Source organism: Acromyrmex echinatior, chromosome 3, assembly GCF_024713525.1.
Source record: "Acromyrmex echinatior isolate Ae372 chromosome 3, ASM2471352v2, whole genome shotgun sequence".
In the NCBI taxonomy this organism is placed as follows: Eukaryota; Metazoa; Arthropoda; class Insecta; order Hymenoptera; family Formicidae; genus Acromyrmex; species Acromyrmex echinatior.
Window position 1 is genome coordinate 6,233,674 of NC_141854.1, and position 20,763 is coordinate 6,254,436.

At 30.3% G+C, this 20,763-nt stretch overlaps 1 protein-coding gene across 5 annotated transcripts in view; it reads right to left on the reverse strand.

Annotated features, from left to right (window-relative positions):
* Positions 1 to 8,391: 8,391 nt before the first annotated feature.
* The window catches only part of nAChRa3 (nicotinic acetylcholine receptor alpha3 subunit), a 95,277-nt gene continuing 82,905 nt past the window's right edge, over positions 8,392 to 20,763 (reverse strand). For 4 of the 5 annotated variants that reach the window (XM_011067450.2, XM_087403778.1, XM_087403779.1 and 1 more), the window contains 4 exons: positions 17,180 to 17,338; positions 15,315 to 15,461; positions 10,589 to 10,793; positions 8,392 to 9,890 (listed from right to left, as the gene is read on the reverse strand). In XM_011067450.2, coding sequence (XP_011065752.1) covers positions 9,690 to 9,890; positions 10,589 to 10,793; positions 15,315 to 15,461; positions 17,180 to 17,338 — 712 coding nt within the window. In that variant the 3' untranslated portion in view covers positions 8,392 to 9,689. The remainder of the gene's footprint in view (positions 9,891 to 10,588; positions 10,794 to 15,314; positions 15,462 to 17,179; positions 17,339 to 20,763) is intronic. The other variant, XM_011067451.2, reaches the window with a different exon arrangement.

Consider the following 20,763-nt stretch of genomic DNA (forward strand, 5'->3'; position numbering starts at 1 on the left):
TATATAATATTTTTCTAATCGCAAAACAGGCCATATCTGAATCCGATGATGATAAGTGAGCTCTTCTTATTATTCGAACTTATTACTTTATACATACGAGATGAAGATACTATTAGATATTGTAAACAATCTCTTCTTTTAAAACAATTACTTGATTAGCAAGATAACCTATTTTAATATAGTAATATTCATATCTCAATTATATAAAATATTATAAAAATAGATTAAAGACAAAATAATCGCATAAATCTAGACAAATCTAAAATATACGGCCAATATGAGTTGATAATGGCTGTAAAATCTATATCATAATTGTATATATCTTTGCTTAGATCTATCTTTTTAAGAGCCAGTCATTCTTTATTTCATTTTATAATTGCACGTTTCATGATTATATGTACATTCGTAATATTTTGTTTCCTTGTATTTTTTTGGCAAGAATGGCAATGAGTCATGTGTTGAAATAAATTGGAATTTAATGGCATTGAGATAGGAACGATAAAAATTATGATGGAAAACGCTATCAAACAATTCTTGTTTTTAATAATCCATATGATAAATTTCAATTTTTCTTCAATCTAATTCGAGAAATAAGAAGATCTATCTCGTGTTCATCGGATTATATACAGGGTGTTTGGAAAATAATGATAAATCTTTCGCATAGGGGCAGAATGGACTAAACTGAGAAGAAAAGTCCTCTATCATTTTACAATTTTCATAATAGTTAATAAGATATTAATTGCTAAAAATTGCCAAAAATTGATCTTCAATAATTTTTTATTCAAATACTATCAACTTTACAGAAAAACTACAAGAGATAAAAATTATTATTTTTTTTTCATAAAGCTGTAAGAATTTTTTTATAATTTTTTCCGAATTTTTTAATGTTGGTATTTTCTCATGTTGTAAAAATCGGAAAATGCAGTATTAAAAAGTTGATAAAAAAATTCTGAAATTTGTAGAGTTCTATGAGAAAAAAATAAATAAACAATTTTCGTCTTTTGCAATTTTTCTGTAAAGTTAAAAAAATTATTGAAGACCAATTTTCAGCAATTTTTAGCAATTAATATCTCGTTAACGATTGCGAAAATTGCAAAATGGTAGATGACTTTTCTTTTCAGTTTAGTTCATTCTGTCCCTATGCGAAAAATTTATCATTATTTTCGAAACACATATATCTACACATTGTAAACTCCTTACACCGTCCATGTGCTACACGGAATTAAACGCGATCAGCGTGTAAATGGTTGAGACATATTCTTTGTCGTGTTACTCCTTTCTTTATCACCTTATGTGCGAGGGAAGCTCATTTCCCGCTGTGGCTCGGGAATTCTTAGTAAGACGACAAAATCAACGCGTGACTACGAATCGCTATCCTTTATAGGCCACAATTAATTAATATATGTAAGCGTATTTCGCTTATTTCGTTATAAATAGTAATATGACAATTTTAAATAATCAGAAAATAAGATATTAAAAAATAGGATTATTGAAATCAATTTGACTTCTAATCTTCAAAATTTACAATAAAATAAATTAACTTACTTTAAATAAAATTGTGAAAGAAGAGCTGTGGGAGCTAGCGCAGTTAATAATGCGAATTATATATCGTGTTTATCACATGAAATTGAAATATAAAAAATTAGACATTTCGACTCATCTTTGATGACTCTCGAGTCATCTTCAGTGTAAAACTAACAGTATCCCAATGAGAAATGATAATGAAATCGACATTAATTTGATGATTTCGACGTCGAATCGACACCGATTTGATTCCATTGTCATTTCTCACTGAGATAAAAGTGCAACTAATCGCATTTCCATAGTTTGTGTGGATTGTCCAACAGTTATTTAATTCATTAGAATTAGAAACTGAAACAATGTGGATATTCAGTATAATAAAATGAAAATACAGATACCGTAATTTTAACAACAAATGAGCCGCAATCAATGATATTTGTGTAGAGTGGTGATGGTCACCATTACTATTGTGAGTGTAATACAATTTCTTTAAAATCATTTACATATAATGATTGTAGTGTGTCAACGGTCCTACCACATCCGTGTCTAATTTAAGACTGAGAATAAATATTGTCAATTTAACTAAAGTCATGTAGAGATGTTAGATTTTTTTGTTTAAACATATAATAATAAATATATTATAGGGTATGTAAGAGTTAAAATTTAAATTTAGTGTTAAAAAATTGGTAGCCTATGTATAATTATTACATAATAAATACTATTATATTCTATAACCAATTAAAAATATTATATGTTTTGGCTTTTCGATTAGACCTTTTTTAGATAAATATATAAATATTTAGTCGATATTGAAGACCGTAAAATACGCAGAGTCAAGATTTTCCGTATCTGTCTGTAAATTAAGACCATTATATTGTTTAATGTAATATTTCAGATATGAGTTGCTTATCAAAATTTCTTTTTCACATCCAAAATTTCCATCTCATCCCAACGGAATTCATGATTTAATGCGTTCTATGCTTATAGCCGAATGATGTATTTCTTTTAATATGATTAAAATATTTTGAAATATTGGTTTTTAATTTTCTACCCATTTGACTCACATAAGACGCATCACAATCATTACAATTTATTTGGTAAACAACATTTCTTTTTGAGGAGTCAGGAAGTAAGTCTTTATGCACCCTAATAATGTTATCTAACTTGTTAAGAAAAAAGGCATTTTTGTGTATATATTATTTACAATACTTTTAAATTTATTGGAAATATTTTTTATTTATGGAATAGTGAACCAAATAGTTTTTGGATTATTATTGCTATCTTTTTTTGTCGTATAGATTTGTTACTAATCAAGCATTTTAATCGTTCAGATGTGTAAAATATCAAATTAATCGGATAGTCATTCTTTTAGATAGTCAATAAAATATTGGCAATAAATTTCAAATTTTTCTGGAACATTGAATGCGAAAGTAAAAATGTTCTGTCAACAAGGTATCACGATTCCTCTTTTTTTTGACAAAATGGGTGTTGAGAAAGATAATTTAAGTATCTGCCAGAAAATGTTTTTATGAAATCAGTTAAAAATAATTATCCCATTAACAATAATGACCGTCGTATCTAGAAAGTTTATTTTTTTTGTTTACCAATTTCAATAGTGAATTGAAGTTTGCGATGATATGAATTAAAATGTTTAAGAATTATGTCCACTGAAGTAATGGGAACAGCCGTGACCAAATCATCAACATAGGTATTTTAAATAAAAGTAAATTATAACTCTGTCAAATACATCATTCTCCAAATCCTGCATAACTAAGTCAGTTATGATCAGTGATAAGGGAGATCTCATAAGTATATACCATACGTTTGTCTATAAGATTGATGATAGAAGATAAAATACGTCGAATTCGAAACTAAACAGCCCTAAGGAATTTTTTTTTTGGTCATGTCATAACTCTGAGATAGAAGGTAGTGTCGCTAAAATCAAGTCAAGGACACGTCGATTTTTTTAAATGGAACCCCATATTTTTCATTACATTTTCTTGCAGTTTACAAAACACGATTTTACTTTCAACGTTCCAGAAAAATTTGAAATTCATTGTCAATATTTTATTCACTACTTGAGAGAATGACTATCCGATTAATTAAAACTTTTTTTATGTGCTCGTGCGTCTGCATGCGCGTGCGCGTGCGCGTGCGTGCGCATGCGCATACATGCGTGTGCGTGCGCATGCGCATATGTGCGTGTACGTACGTGCATGCGTGCGTGATGTGTGTGTGTGTGTGGTGTGTGTGTGTGGTGTGTGTGTGTGGTGTGTGGGTGTGTGTGTGTGTGATGTGTGGGTGTGTGTGTGTGTGATGTGTGGGTGTGTGTGTGCGGTGTGTGTGTGTGTGTGGTGTGTGTGTGTGTGTGTGTGTGTGTGTGTGTGTGTGGTGTGTGTGTGTGTGTGTGTGTGTGTGTGTGTGTGTGTGGTGTAATGATGTGTTGTTTATTTGATGAAATATTTTCTCAAATTAACCTAAATAATCTAAAGGGATCTAATGGCATTCTATTTGACTTCCTGTCCATAACCTATCCGTGGTCCAAACTTAATTGATACACCCTGTATAATTTTATATATAATTATAAATACAGTTATATAAACTTATATATAATTTTATATAATTTTATATAATCATATATAAAATATTTTTTCCCAGGTTAAATAAAATTATTAGGGTGCATAAAGAATCATTTCCTGACTCCTCAAAAAAAAAGTTGTTTACCGAATAAATGATTGTGATGCGTTTTACGTATTGGTCAAACGGGTAAAAAATTAAAAACCCGTTCAAAACATTGTAACCATATTAAAAGAAATACATCGCATTCGGCTATAATAGAGCATAGGACGCATTACAATCATGAATTCCGTTGGGAAGAGGTGGAAATTTTGGATGTGGAAAAAAATTTCAATAAGACTCAATATTTATATGTTTATATATGGGTTATTAATTTTATCGAGGGGCATTTCACTCTCGAAGCCAAACGAATCAACGCGAATCAATAACATTTGACTTGAGAATGAAATGCCCCTCGAATTTTACATACCCTCAAAAACATCAAATACATATTAATACTGATACGAAGCGAATTCGTAAGAATTATTTTGTACTGTTGCTTATACTCTACAATCTCAGATAACCAAGCGTGATATAGCACATTGTGCGAATTAATGCATTGCATATGTTGTTATATATTTGTTATACAATTGCTGACATCAAAGTAGGACATCAAAGTAGGACATTATGAAATACAACAACATTACTGCTTATATATGTCAATCAGTTATTGAAATTTCTAGAGCAAACTGTGAATTGATGATATATTATGTCCGCAACATGACTGCAATATGTTAACAACGAATAATCGTTTCATCTTAAGAATCATGATAAAAATATGACAGCAACAGAAGTTAGCCCAGCCCACTTTTTCAAACATAGACTGCATGGGCAGCGTGTTGGAGAGGTAAGAGAGGAAGCACGCCGTTGCTATACTTCGAGCGGCCGAAGCATTTCTATCGGCGTGCTCTCATTAGTACAATTGCAAATATTAATATCTCTGTTATTATTATGAATACCGTTAAACGGTAAAGGACTTTTATGTTTATTTCGATCCCATCTACCTTCTTGTGAGCGGTTGGAAAAGTTTCGCGGGACACCCTATAATGATTTCCATCGGTTGTTGCAAATATGTCTTCAAGCTATAAAGTTTTTTAATTGCAATTCGTTGCTAACAAAATGCTGACAATATGAAATGTTACACGTTTTCGAATGATAGTCGAGGATATTTATGCTGACATGTTGCCATTACAAGAATTCGAATTCCGTTGAATTCAACACGGCAGACATAATGCTGTCTTACCTTGTCATGAGTTTGTTGAAATTGATTGCTGCAACATGTCAACAAACACACTGCATTTGGCTATCTGAGATATTGTAAATTCTTTTTGTCTATATGTTTAAATGTTTATGGAAGAATTTCGATTCTGATTGCACATTGTTTATATATTCACTGAGAAAAATATCCAATAGCTTCTCTAGGCTGGCATTACTACAGAATATAGGACTTGTGGCATTATTATTGATGTTGAGGTCATCAAACACGTGTCTCTAGCACGAATTTAATTTTTATTACATATTCTTTTTTATTCTTTGTCATATTCTTGATTTATTCTTATTCTTGGCCGTAAAAACTATTAAGAAACGGATATTTCTCATCAGACATTCTGATGACTCTATTTACGATTAAATATATATGATCGATCAAAATAATTGGAAATATCCGTTTGTTATTTTTTGAAAAGCTAATCATTATGATTCGAAAAAGCCTTGATAGTTTTCTCAGTGTTTATATTTTATCAATTTCGTATAGATTACTTTAAAGAAATTGTATCACACTCACAATTGTGACAACATGTATATAATTTTATCAGGGTTAGCAAGTTAATTTTTTTTTTAATTAAGTTAAGAATAATAAATATATAATTTAATTTTAAATTGTATAATCGTTATACAATATAAAATTACTAAATTGTATACTTATTATTCTCTCACATTGTGTCTGAGGATTGACCTCAAAAAAATCAAATTAAAAGTTAATAGTTATCAATAAAATGTAGCTAAATTAAATTAAAATTAATTAACTTTTTAACTTAATTTTTATCTTTCTTAGCACTACCAACCCTGAATTTTATATATAATTATATCTATATAATTTTATTTTATATATGATTATATGTAATTTTATATATAACTGTATATAAATATGTATATAGGGGTAATTTGAGCACTGGAAATTTTTTGTAAGAAATTATAGAGAAATGAAAGATTGAAATATATATATAGGGTGTTTGGAAACTAGTGATAAGAAATTAGTGATCTTTCGTATAGAAGCAGAATGGACTAAACTGAGAAGAAAAGTCGTCTATCATTTTACAATTCGTCGCAATGGTTATTAACTTAAGGAAATAGTCAAATTCGCCCACCGTCAAATGCAAGCGCGTGATAGGATAGTATCCGCCTCACGCGACAAGTACTATCCTGTCGCGCTCTTGCATTTGACGATGGGTTGGGCGAATTTGACTATTTTCTTAAGTTAATAACTTGTTAACTATTGCGACAATTGTAAAATGGTAGAGGACTTTTCTTCTCAGTTTAGTCCATTCTATCACATGTACGAAAAACTTATCACTAATTTCCAAACATCCTATATATATATATATATATATATATATATATATATATATATATATATAAAACATTTTATTAGAAATGCCAATCAAATGTTTGTCTAACATAATAAAAAAATAATGTTACATTTAATATTAAATATTTAGTAAATAATACCATAGAATAAGTACATACAGTATGGACACTGAATTTTTTATGTGTTGTATTTCCAATGTTTAGTGGGCCTGTGTCGTCGTTAAGTCTTTGCTTGTATATACCTAATACATTATATCTATATAATCATACATGTTATCAACGGTTAAAACATAATTCACATTTAATTACACTTTTCATGCAATATATTATTTTTTCAAATCTATAAAAGAACGAATCTATAAATAATGTTATTCTTTTGATATCGATCTTTTTGTTCAATTATTGCTGAAGAAGAATCTGTGTGTTTCGAAATGTCCAATTTTATATGTTATTATTTAATATTCTTCGTTTAATAAATTTATGATATATTGTTTTTTTAATCTTTAATTGGCTCGATTATAGACCGTTCTTTTGTAGATTTATTTTACATAATACGAGCATTTTGAATATTATTTTTTCATATACAAGGTGTCTTAGAAATAAGGTAGGAGTATCATATTGGGGGCGTAGAATGCTTGGTATACTGTGGCCTATCGCGTCTCACTCGGCGGCGGGCCGCTGCCGTTGTCGAGTGTGGGTCGTTCTTCGCATAGCGCGGTTTCATCGAACATTGGCTTAAACGGTTCCTTTTTTAATTCAAAAACTACAGCGAATATCTCAAAATGGTATCAGACTTTTTTGTTCCCCTTGACTCATTCTACGTCCCCAATGCGGCTCCTACCCTATTTCTGAAACACCCTGTATAATTGTTAATTACCATTTTATTATTTAATAAATTATTAATTTTAATTTACTATTATTACTGTTTAATATTATGTGAATATTATCTTTTTATTGCTTGAATACACGTATTCTGGGATCTACTACATCAAAGGTGCCGACTTTCAGTGTCCATACTATATGTATTGATACTGTGGTATTACCAAATAGTAACAGTTTTGTCAGACAGATGCATCTATAATAGTTGGCACTACCAACCGTTACAGAAATATAAAGGGTGCTCATGTTACCTGCAGTGCTCATAATATCCGATGCTAATAATTATATACAATTATATATAAAACATTTTTTCACTGTTATTAACTCTAGTAAGTCATTGTAATTTTAATTTCAATTAATTACAATGCTTCAAAGAAATTTATTGGAAAAATTCGCAAAAAATGACCACTTTAGAAAAAAATTCTAAAATATTAAATTTTTTAATTTAATCCGAGTCTTCAAATTATATTATAAAAAAGTTAAAGCAATGTAAAAAATCGCATAAGGTACGTTGAATCCATGAATGACATACTAAGGTTAATTATGCTGACTTCACAGCTCCTTCTTTCACAATTTTATTTGAAAGAACGATGACAGTCTAGGGCTAAAATTTATCTATGATGAAAACGTATGAAATAATCGGTCAATCTTTATAGATTTGGACGTGCTGAACTCGAAGAAGGAAAATTGCATTTTCACAAAATTTCTCGGAAGAACTTTCAAGAATTTTAAGTTTATAGTATATTTTGTAGAATCTAATCGTTTCATTAAGTCATGTGTCAGTCTGAATTTTATTCTTTTTATTTTATTATTATTTAGCTATAGGCTAATAACTATGAGGACAGTACTCAGCTATGCCATTATGAGCTTTCCTCGAGCTGAGTTCGGATTAATTAATTACAAAGTAGAAAAATTGCATTTTCATAAAGTTCTCCGTTTTGGAGAATTTTAAGCTTTATATTCAAGTTCAGCACGTCCAAATCTATAAAGATTGACTGATTTCGTATGTTTTTATCACAGGCAAATTTTGGCCCTAAACTGCCATCGTTCTTTGAGAAGTGCTTTTTTTATTATTTAATTTATTTTAATTTTCTCATATTTAATTGCAGAAATTGTTTAATTAACAAATATCTATTGCGTGAAACAAAGAAGTAAGAAATACACATCGCCTTAACCCAGTAGCTGTCATCCTCATTTGTGGACCAGCGACTTTTTATCTTTTTTTTATCGTTAATAATAATTTTTATTATTAATTAATTATTTTTATTTTTAATTAACTAATAGTAATTTTTTATATCATCAGTCAAACATAAAAAATGAAAGTGTGACAGTTAATGGGTTAATAATAATAAGAATTCTCCGTTCGCGACGCAAATGTGTTGTAAAGTAATCGACGAGACTATTATATCTCATCGGTGGTAAAGTCGAACGACATGCATTCATCCCCTGGCGAAAATACAGATCTTTATATTGTAAAACGTTCGATGACGATTTTTTAAGAGAGTTATACGTTTCCAAACTTTATAAGAACGCTTACAGAACACCATTGGGTTTTAAACACTTGAGTTTTAAACACTTTCAGAACGCTTATAAAATACAGTATATATTGTTTCATGAAAGTTCTGTAATGCTAAAGTAACGCTTTTCAAAGGATGCTCAGTAAACGCTGATGCATCTTTATGCAGAGAGGTCACTGTCAGACTTTTCCAATGTGGCGAATTATCTCAGTAAACGTTTTGTAAGGCTTTTACGCAAACGGCTTAAAGACGCCCAAAAAACGTTTTCCTCAATTCCATACAAACGCTCATGTAAACGTTAAACAAACATTTATGAAACTTCTCATTTTCGTCAGGGTCGACTTTCGCATTACCACCGAGGTCACTCGCTAGGTCTTCGGCTTCAGTCTTTCGGACGTTAGGTAATACGTTTCGCTTGTGTCGATGTAGTTATATAGTAATAGCAGATGTTGTTATATTAATGCCGCGCATAAAACACGTACACAAAATACAGTATGTGTATTTTCAGTTTTGTATACGTGTTTTACGCGTGGCATTAATGCAATTAGTAATTGTCCCTTAGAGGACACCCTAAGGTGTCGGAAAGAAATTAGGGGGTCTGGCAGTGTCCGGGGAGATTTCGGAGAGCTGTATGTCAATGGGGACGCGTGTGTCGTATAAGGACGGCGCCTGTAGTATAATCCCGGCCGAGCCGACGATTACGGTTACCAGGAAGATCCATAGGAATAATCTGTCGATCACCATTGCGACATACTTCCAATCCTCCTTGATCTACGGTTGAATTCATAAGTGACAATCAAGAATTTAAAGTATTTCATACACGGAAAAAACGTTTGCTTAAGTATCAAAATTGAGGGCCAAATACATATCTAAAAATAATTATGATGCTCAAGCACAATATTAATGTTGTAAAAACATTTTAACATTTTGGTAACCAGTTTAAGTACCCAACATAATTATTTTTAGATCTATATCTGGCCTAATTTAATAAATTTATGTATTTCAACAAAACCGTTTGTTTCATGTATGATTTCTAAAACTGCACGAAGCAGTGAGTTTATGAATAGATAAAGGAAATACATACTGTATTGAATTTTCTCCTATTCTGAAATGTATTTTGATTTTATGACGAAAAAAAAATTATGTAATATTTTTATTTAAAACATACGTTTTTTTTTCATATGATATAAAGAAGGCTATTCAAATATTTTATTATATAATTCGAAATTTAAATTATATTAAAAATATTTATTAAATAATATCTAGCATAAATCTAAAAAATAAATATGAACCTCATAAAGAGAAAATTTCTAGAAAATTTCTTAATTTTGGGATTGTTTTAAACATTCTAATTTTTTTTTAATATCCTATTTATTAAATAAATATCTTATAAAGATCTTTTTTAAATTGTTATGTTATATATGTTAAAATACTGCATTATTATCTAAGTTACGTAAAATTATAATTACTCTATTAGAATCCTCTTCTTTCTTTACATGATCAGCGATATAACGGATGCCTTCTATGGCCCTATATATTTCTGGGCACTGATGCCAACTCTTAAGTGTGCTACAGATTCGGTTGACGCTCTCCCCTGTTAGAAGTTGCGATGTAGTTGCCGCTTGCGGACCGTGGATACGACACGTACTTTCTAAATTTATTTCTTCCAACCCCCTAAGCAGATAGTACAGTCACAAAACGAGATGACCATAAATAAATATACATTCTAAAAATATAAGAAAATAAATCGAAGAAACATACAATATGTTGCGTAAAAATATCCAGCTTAAAAAGTTTTAAAGCAGCTAAAAATATATAATTAGTATTAAGTCTAAAAAACATGAAAATGTAGTGTATTTATCTACCATTTTCGATATTTTTTATACCATTGAATTTTTGTTTACATTTTATACGTTTTTGATATTTAATTTTTTGACATTTATCTTTTTTATTATTTGCAGTACTGATTTGTTACAAAACATCATCAAAGTATGTCAATAAAATGTCTTGTAAAATTAAATTACACGGAAACAAGTTTGTTGAAGTATTTAGAAATTTAATTATATACATAGGGGAAAGTTGCCTATATCGTACCTCTTAATATTTAAAATTGTAACGTTCAAAATTATAACAAAAGCATTGAAGAGATCATAATATTTTATACTCACATTAAAACTCACATTAAACTTTGGTTCATTGGAAATAAAACAAAACGATACTTCTACGAAAATATACATTAAATTATTATTTTAATTAGATTAAAAAAAAGTAGCTTTCGATACGATTAGAAGACCGAGTTAAATTGTACTGGGGTCCTAAATCGTACTTCTAATCTAGCAAACAAGTAGACATTATTTATTGCCATTTTGACATCAAAATAACATCTTTAACGTCAAAATAACGGCAAATAACGTCAACTTGTTCACTGTGAAAATAAACAAAAATTAATTTTAAAACTCATTTATTAATATATTTATTTTTAATTTCAAACTGAGTATAATATTCGCGCATAGCAAAAACAGAGCAACCTTTCGTTTTAAGTGAAAACGCGTTAAATAAATTGATCTAATTTCATTAAAATCGAGAGTGAGGTAGTGGTTCTACATAAACACCGAATAAAATACATGTAGGTACACTGCATTAAGTTGATATGACAGATTTCCCCTTATCTTAACAGTTGTCTAACTTTAATGCTTAATATCTCGCTTCGCAGTGCAATCCCGTATTTTTCGGCCAGGTTTTTTGTACAAAAACGCGTTTTAATTTCATCGAAATCGGATAATTACCACCAAAGCAGTATATTAAAACCTTATTGTTTGGAGACTTTACATTCTTCAGAGTTTTTGCGTTATAGGTCTTTTAATGATTCTTTGCATCCGATGCTAATCAAACGTAACTTAACAATGTGTATAAGTCACGAATAGATTATGGGAGCTTGCTTGCGAAAATCGTATCGTTACAATATAAAAACCAGCGACAAGTACGATTTACGACTTAACTCTTTCTATTTTTACAAATTTGCCAATAGCAACATAACTTACAAATATTTTGCTAATTTGATGCTATACTCAAATAGATATATATTCAAAAAGAGTTTAAATATCACTTACAACTCTGTAGTACACTATAATTCAATTACCTCACCTTGTACTGATAACACCTTAGGTAAATTGTACAGAAACTTAGATCATCGAACAAAATCAATTTTGAATGCATTCGTAAACAGACGGCTTAAAGATAAAACAAAAATGACAGTTCTTAAAACCATGTTATTAGGGTCATCATCTTTAAAAAAGAATGTTTTGTTTAGAAAATACAATGGAGGTACGATTTAACCGTCGGTACGACTTAGTCAACTCTATTCTACATCTATATATATATATATATATATATATATATACATATACATATACATATATATATATATATATATATATATATATGTATGTGTGTGTGTGTGTACAGGATCAGAGTCATTAAACCAACTTTTTATTCTATGAGAAAATTATCGATTTCATACCTCAATCAAATTATAGCGAGCGCAGTCAATTATTTTCTCATAGGGTAAAAAGCTGATTTAATGATTCTGATTCATTCTGTATATACATATATATATATATATATATATATATATATATATATATATATGCATACAGATTTGAAAATAATTTTGTTAGACATAATAATTATGTAGAATATTGATGACAATGCTGCAAAAGGTATCATTGTAGAAACTAGTTTGAGCTTTAATGTAATCGTGAGGGACAGTGTCCTCGAAATCATTATAAAATTTATATGAAATCCTCATGTATAATCCGATAATTACATATCACGAGAGTAATTGCAATCACGAGAAATCATGGTGTAGCATTAAATAAAATCGTTTATTTTACCAAATAACTTCATATGTAGTGAAGAAAATTATTTGTAATCAGATGAAATCGTATAAAATTAGATAAAATCATGTAATCTATGAACAATATTATTACATATTTTAGCTAGTTATCCCCTCGTTTTATATTATTTTGATGATCTAAAGAAAATTATTTTCTCAAATCTGTATATATATATATATATATATATATATATATATATATATATATATATATATATTATAGCTAAATTTCTATATTTCAACAAAATTGTTTTTTTCGTATATAATAAAGAATTTTATGTTACTGATACAATTACTTACCTATATAATATTCATTTTTAGACTATATAGGGTAACTCCGGTATATACGCCGCATCTATCAAAAATTTAATTTATCAAATATTATTTACTCGTTTAAAATAAACGAATTATATCAGTAAAAACTTTATACTGTCTACTACTATAAAAAAAAATATTAGAAATCGGAATTTTTTTTTTCTGCGGCGTAAATCTCAGTGCGGCGTATTTGCCGGAGTTTGCCTAATATGTTCAGAATTTTGCGTATAACACTTTGATTTACAATAAGATTGGAGAAACCGGGGCAAGTTGTTACACGGGATAAGTTGTTACAGTTAGTTTTTTTAGTTGTCACAGATGGCAGCATATGAATTTTTATGAATTTTTATATGTGATTCTTATAATACTCTACAACTTCATTTAATTTAGCCGCTATATTTGAACTTTAGAAGACGCTACGTATGTGTTCTTGATTTCCATTATTAAAAGTAAATATTTTATTGTATAAATCGCTTGTGTTATTGTACATATATAGTTAGAGGTATGTGATTATCCTTTTGTATATTTCTTTTATATTATACATTTCGTTATAATAACACATTTTATTTGAATCGATATATGTACTGGTTTTCGATTTGTATTGTTTCAAATTGAAAATGGAAGATTGGGGCAAGTTGTTACACTTCGATCGGGGCAGATTGTTACAGTGTAACAACTTATCCTATTAAATTTTTTTTTTTACAGAATACATGCAGACGAAATAGACAATCTATAAACTTAACTGTTGTGCAACCGTTTTATGATTGTCTGCTGAGATAAGATCATTTTTCTAGATCTAAAAGTATAATCCAATCAGAACGAAGAAAACTTTCAACAGTTGCAAAATAAATGTTCTGCTGAACGCAACCCATGTTTGAAGACAACGCTGGGCAGTGTCATATTTGTGTATATTTCACTCTGACATGTGTAAATCATACAGATAATAAATAATAACGTTAGTGTTTTCATATAAATTTATGCGATATTCACAGACGGGACATATACATACGCATATGTGAATTGAAACAAGGACAGCTCGGAATCAAGTTTATTTCTTTCTATCATTGAGTTAGCTGTCTAATTATAAAAGTCTGTGGAATGATGCGATTTGACAAAGAAAAAGCAAGTACAGGATCTGTAAATGTAAAAACATATGCGACAGCGGCAAAGGAAGTTAAAGATGGCCACCTGTCTGTAAGAAAAGCGGCAAATGCATGTAATATTAATTTTATGACTTTCCAACGTTAACTTTAATAACTATTATAATTAAAGAAAAATTTTTATAATATATTATATATATATATATATATTATAATATATATATATATATATTATTATATATATATATATATATATATATATATTTTTTTATAATATATATTAAATTTTATATTATAAAATAAATATTCCCTGAAATATTTCGAATTTAATTTCATTGTAATCTTAAATTTGCTTATATATATATATATTTTAAGTGATACTGTAAATGTAACAACTTGCCCCACCCTTGCAGAAAAGTACTACTGAGCATTAGGAATATTTTGAGGCACTACTATACTACAGCACTACAGCACTATTGTACTATTCCACTACTATAATGAGTACTAGTATACTACTATGTTGAGTAATGCTATGATCTTCTACGCGGATCCGTATAAAGAGGTATATGTAAATGAAATCCGTCACTTAGCTCGATTAGAGTGTGTTTGTAGAGTCTCTGAAAGTGCTTTTTTTAAATAGAGTTATTAATAATTAGTTTCTGTAATACATAATCGTTTCCTGCATTTTATATCTTGCCGAAACGCGGATATATAGAACATCTTAGCACTACTCAGCACTACTGAACACTTCCGCACTACTACAGTAGTGCCTCAAAATAGTCCTAGTGTTCAGTAGTACTTTTCTACAAAGGCAGCTCATCATATAATACACCAAATAATACATATGTATTATTTGGAGCGTTCCAAGGTCTTGACGACACGCACCGAGCACGCATCTCATTCAGAAAAGGTCCGGAGGACTCGACTACTTCCGGGGTCGAAGACGTTGATGATCGGTCTCGTTGATGATTGTCCGTTCCCACTTCAACTGTCACCAGATTTTTATCCTTCTTTGGTTTGATGTCCTCCGGCCTAGAGTGGAAAAAAATGCAATATGGTTTATCTGATACGGAAATTCATTTCGTTTCGACTCGATTCCGGAACTATGAGAGCATGTCTGTAAGTACGCTGAGATTCGTGCGAGCTAATATCTTGCACATTTTTCTTAATCAGAGATTGATTTAGTTAGAAATGATTGCTCGATCAACATCGATCAACATTGATGCTAATTCAACGTCGATCAACTAATCATTCTGGTTGCAAACTAATTATTATAATCGCAAGAATTATGTCTCTTATATATTTATAGTTCCGAAGTCGATATTTTTCTCCTCTGGTGAAAAAATTTCGCTGCAATTATTCCACGTTTTTATCCAACATTTCAACGAAATTGCTGAAAGTAAATTTTTCATCTAATATATTAAAAAAACACTGAAATTGAACTGATTTGAAATTTTGCTAAAATTTTGCTAAAAATGAGTTTTTTGATAAACAATTGCAGAAATTAAACTGAAATTTTTCTGAAATGCTGAAATTTTGCTGAAAAGTGTTTTAAAACATGGAATTTCAGCGAAATTTTTCCACTAGGGGAGTAATTAACAAATTAATAAAAATCATTGACTGCCAGCTTTAAGCTTCATGTACAGCAATGAATAACTTATATGTTGCTTTCTAGAGTCTCGTATCATAAACTTGACTCTAGAAAGCAATATATAAGTATTGAATGAGATCATAACTACACATGCTCCGAACTTTCTAGTTTGGCAGAGTTGCGAATGTTTCGAGATGTATGTATTTAAGTACTCAGTCAGAAACAATTCCTCGAAAAGATGTCATTTCGACGTCTTTCCGAGGAACTGTTCTGATTGGATAATGTCAAATGATGAAGAGCAGCTCTAAATTCTGTATGAAGTTTCTGCATGGCTGATTATGCGATAGTGTCCAAAAAAATTTTTTTCGCGCAACGCCGTTACATTTTGCATACATGAACGTACAACGCAATACTTGTATAACCGGTCACAGAAAGGTTGCAACACCTTTTTTTTCGATGGGTTTCGGAATGTAGTCTACTCAAGGAGCGATTGGTTCTTATTTGTGGATCCATGAATAAGAACCAACCGCTCGATGAGCAAACTGTATTCGGAACCCTATCGAAAAAAAGGTGTTGCAATCTTTCTGTGACCGGCTATATAAGTATTATGTTGTACATGTATGCAAGATGCGGCGTTGCGCAAAAGTAATGTTACGCATCATAAAATAAAATTCCTGAATGGAAATATAGAACATTATGTTCAATTTCCTTACTTTGTACCATCTCTTCAGAAAGATTCGGACAATATTTGAATGTGGTACAGTTTTATTGTACTACATTCAGATATTGAATATTTTCTGGTTGAATAAACAATACGGTCTCGACATCAAGAACTGATCATCGATGTCAAGCGTCGATATCTCGCTGGGAATTTTATTTGTATGATAACACACAGTAGGGAGAGATGCGACTAATGATAGGCAGACACATTACTCACGATGCAGCGCGATGCAGAAGTGATGCACCGTGGTGCTAATTAATGCTTGCAGGTATGATCCAGTGAGAAATGACAATAAAATCAATGTCGATTCCATAATCATTTCTCACTAGGGACGCGACACTAATGTCACGTGCACAGGAAACACTAATGAGTGCTCTAATGCCCGCTCTGGCGTGGATCCAATGACTAGGCCACAAATGCCAGAAGAATATATCTTGCCTGAAATCGTAATTGATTCTCTGCGATGGCGTATTATACCTGCGCATTGCCAGCAGCCTCGGCAGCAATTGGATGAACACGCGTCGGACCCACGGCTTCATTACGTGGGTTTGCGGCGAACGGTAATGCACATTTATGACCACCACTGTTATCCATACGCTGTAAAACACGAAAGAAAGATGCTGAAATGTAATAAGACAATTCGTGATCGAGTTAATTATTCAATAGTCCCTAACTGTGTTAATTTCAAATTAAACACGATTAAATTAAACAGGATAGTTCACACATAATTAAAAATATTTAGTTATGAGCAATATAGAAACATCATCCTAGTTATTTTTATGTGATAGGAATGTGTATAGTTGATACGATTTATTTACTTTGATGTGTCAACTACATCAATGTAGTTAGGCACGATCCGGTTGTGACAACCAAAACTTAGTTGGGGAATTACTTACTATGGATAAGTTATATATCCGTATAGTTGCGTCAATCGTGATATAAAGCATGATAAGTATTAAATTATTAATAAAAATTAATTTCTTGTTACATCATGTTATAAATAAAGTTGCAATTTCAAAAAGCAAAAGCGACTCATCACACTTACTAGTTAAAGATATGTATATGTGAAATGCTCATTATTCTAAGTACACATATATACATATCTAGTTGTGTGCATAGTTTGAACCGTATTTGTTTTTTAGAATTTGCAAATGCAACGGCTTACAACACACGCGTCGATTGATATCGTGAAAAGGCTTTTTGTTTTGTTATTGCATTATGGATGAACGTTGTAAGAATACGCTAAAACACATGAAACTGTCGCATCTTATTGCATTATTTGAAGGTATGAATAATAAAAAAGTTATATCTGGAAATACAATGTTTAGAAGGTTATATACAAGTGCATGTTTAGAAAATGTTATTTTGTCCACATATTTACAGAAAAACAGATTGATTATGAAACTTTAAAATTTTCCCAACTATCCCGACACAATTCCGACGACAATTCTGTCATAAGCAATATAAGCGATCAACTAAAATTGAGAAAAGGGATAAAGTTTTATTATTGATTTTGTAAAGTGATTCTAGGATAGAAATTCAGTTAAGGTATTTCTCCGACTACACTCGCGTTAGAAAGTTAATACATACAACCTACAAACCTATGCCTCTCCGCTCATGCTCTCTGAAGAGAGAAACTTTTGAGGCGAGCGTACACACTCACGCATAAATGTCGTATCTGCATGAATACTAGTCCGCACTGAAGATAGTTGAAGTCAACAGCATGTCCTTGTTTCGCTCGGCGTGCGAGAAGGAGAATTTTCTATCAAATTACATATTTAAACTACTCTAATTGGCACCTCAGAAATGGCACCACTAGACCTCCCCATTTTTTAAATGAAGTTCCTGTAATTATTTCTACATTACATATTTATTTTTTTAAAAAATCTGTAAAAGATTTTCGCCTCAAAGTATTACAATGTTACTTCGACAACGCTTGGTATACGAGTTTAAAGCTTGTTAAAAGCTGAAACTTTGAAGGTGAATATCTCCCTTTCAGCACCGCCGCTAGAGTCTTTGAAATTTTAAATATATATAGATAAAATTATTTCAAACATAATAATATTCAAATTTCAAACAAATCTGTAGAAACTCAATTTCTCGGAGAAATATCTTAATAACAGATGAGATAGGCACATCTTTTTCTCATCTGTATTTGTATTGCTTATGTTAGTTTAATTCGGAATTTTTTTACCTTTAAGGAAAATGAGAACATACAAGAGCAAACTGTACAGATGTAATTATAGACTATATCAGTGATTTCACCTTCCACTTCAATAAATTAATTTTCAGAACCATATTTGATTTATCTTCATCAATAGCATCATAGAGATAAAGACATTAGAAACAACCTCAGGTTATGTTTGGAAGAAGTTATAGAACACAATAACCCAATAATACTAAATGATAATAATCCTTCGGAAAATGTAAATTTTTAATTTCGTTCTTGAATAATTTTCCAATATAATGATGAATAGATTAGCTAATGTAATAGATAGAATCTCACATTAGATTAATACGAGATGTAGATTAGTTTAATTAATAAGATTTGTTTTAATTTTTAGTATTTATGAGATTCTCCAAAAAACAGGAAAAGCTATACTTGAATTCTATAAGCAATCTATTTTAGACAATAATGCACGATGTAAATTAGCTGAACTGATCATACAAGCAGAATATGATGCAGACACTAACTAAGTAAGTAAGTATTAGTATTTAATTTAGAAGTTTATTTTTAAGCTCATATACAGGGTGATCCACTTAAATAGACCATCTGAAATATCTCGCTTATTTTTGATATAAAAAAATTTCAAATAAAAGTGCAAGAGTTTCAAGGGAGACATATTTTGGTCATGTTGTTCTTTTTTAGGTGGAGGCGTCAAAAAGATATGAAGATTATGTACTTTTTTAAATCGAATTATATGATTTTTTTTTACACAATATGATTCCTTTAATTATTTTGCATATAAAAGGTATTAAGGTAGTGATATCAAAAAAGCAATAGTTGACAAGCTATTTTACACTTTATTGTTACGTCCAGTGGACTCGCCCACGATGTCTTCGTTTCATGAACGTTCGACAAGGTAATTGTTAGGATAAAGCGCGAACAAAAAATGCGGGCGTTAAAAGTCACCAATCGGCGTGGCCGACAATGGGTACATCTAGAAGCGACGACCGCTCACTGAGCAAAAAAGAGATTTATCTATTGTTATATGTTTATTTATTATAATTCATATTGTTAATATGTTTATTTATTATAATTCATAACGTAGAATAACTTTGTCTACTATAGATAATCTTTAATATCATCTTTCTTACTTATTTATTACTGTTTATTATTTCTCTAATGCCGTGTTAGCAAGATGTAGCGCTCAGTGAGTGATGGAGCGTAATTTTAAGTCGCTCCATCATCAATAAATAAGTAAGAAAAATGATATTAAAGATTATTTACAGACAAGACATTAGTAGACAAAGTTATTCTACGTTACGAATTATAATAAATAAACATATTAATAATGGATAATGGAAAATAATTTAAATGTCATTAAAATCAATAGAATCGACGGAGACAATTTTCGCGCTCAACCACCTCCTCTTCCTAAGAATCCTTTCCCAGGGCAACTATCAAGTGTTTACATCCCGATACTACTTCCTCAATCACCTTACCTATATCTCGTTCCCATAGAATTCTATAATACAATCTTTTCTCACGAAATCAGACATGCTATTACCGGCCAACCTTCTCATTCGTTCCAGTGTTGCTTTCAAATTCCGCCTATACATATTTAATTCCGATGAAATTCTTTTATAATCTTTTTCCTCCTTCCTCCGTTACTATACGCGAGATAGAAAAAAAATCAGTCAGCACTGCTCACCCTGTTGTAAAATTTCGTTCTCTGGCAATTTAATGTAAAATAATTAATAATAATAATCTCGTCGAGTAGTAAATTTTTCCTTTTTATTATTGTAATATTGATTTGTGTATAAATTAGTTTATAATAATAATAATTTTATTAATATAT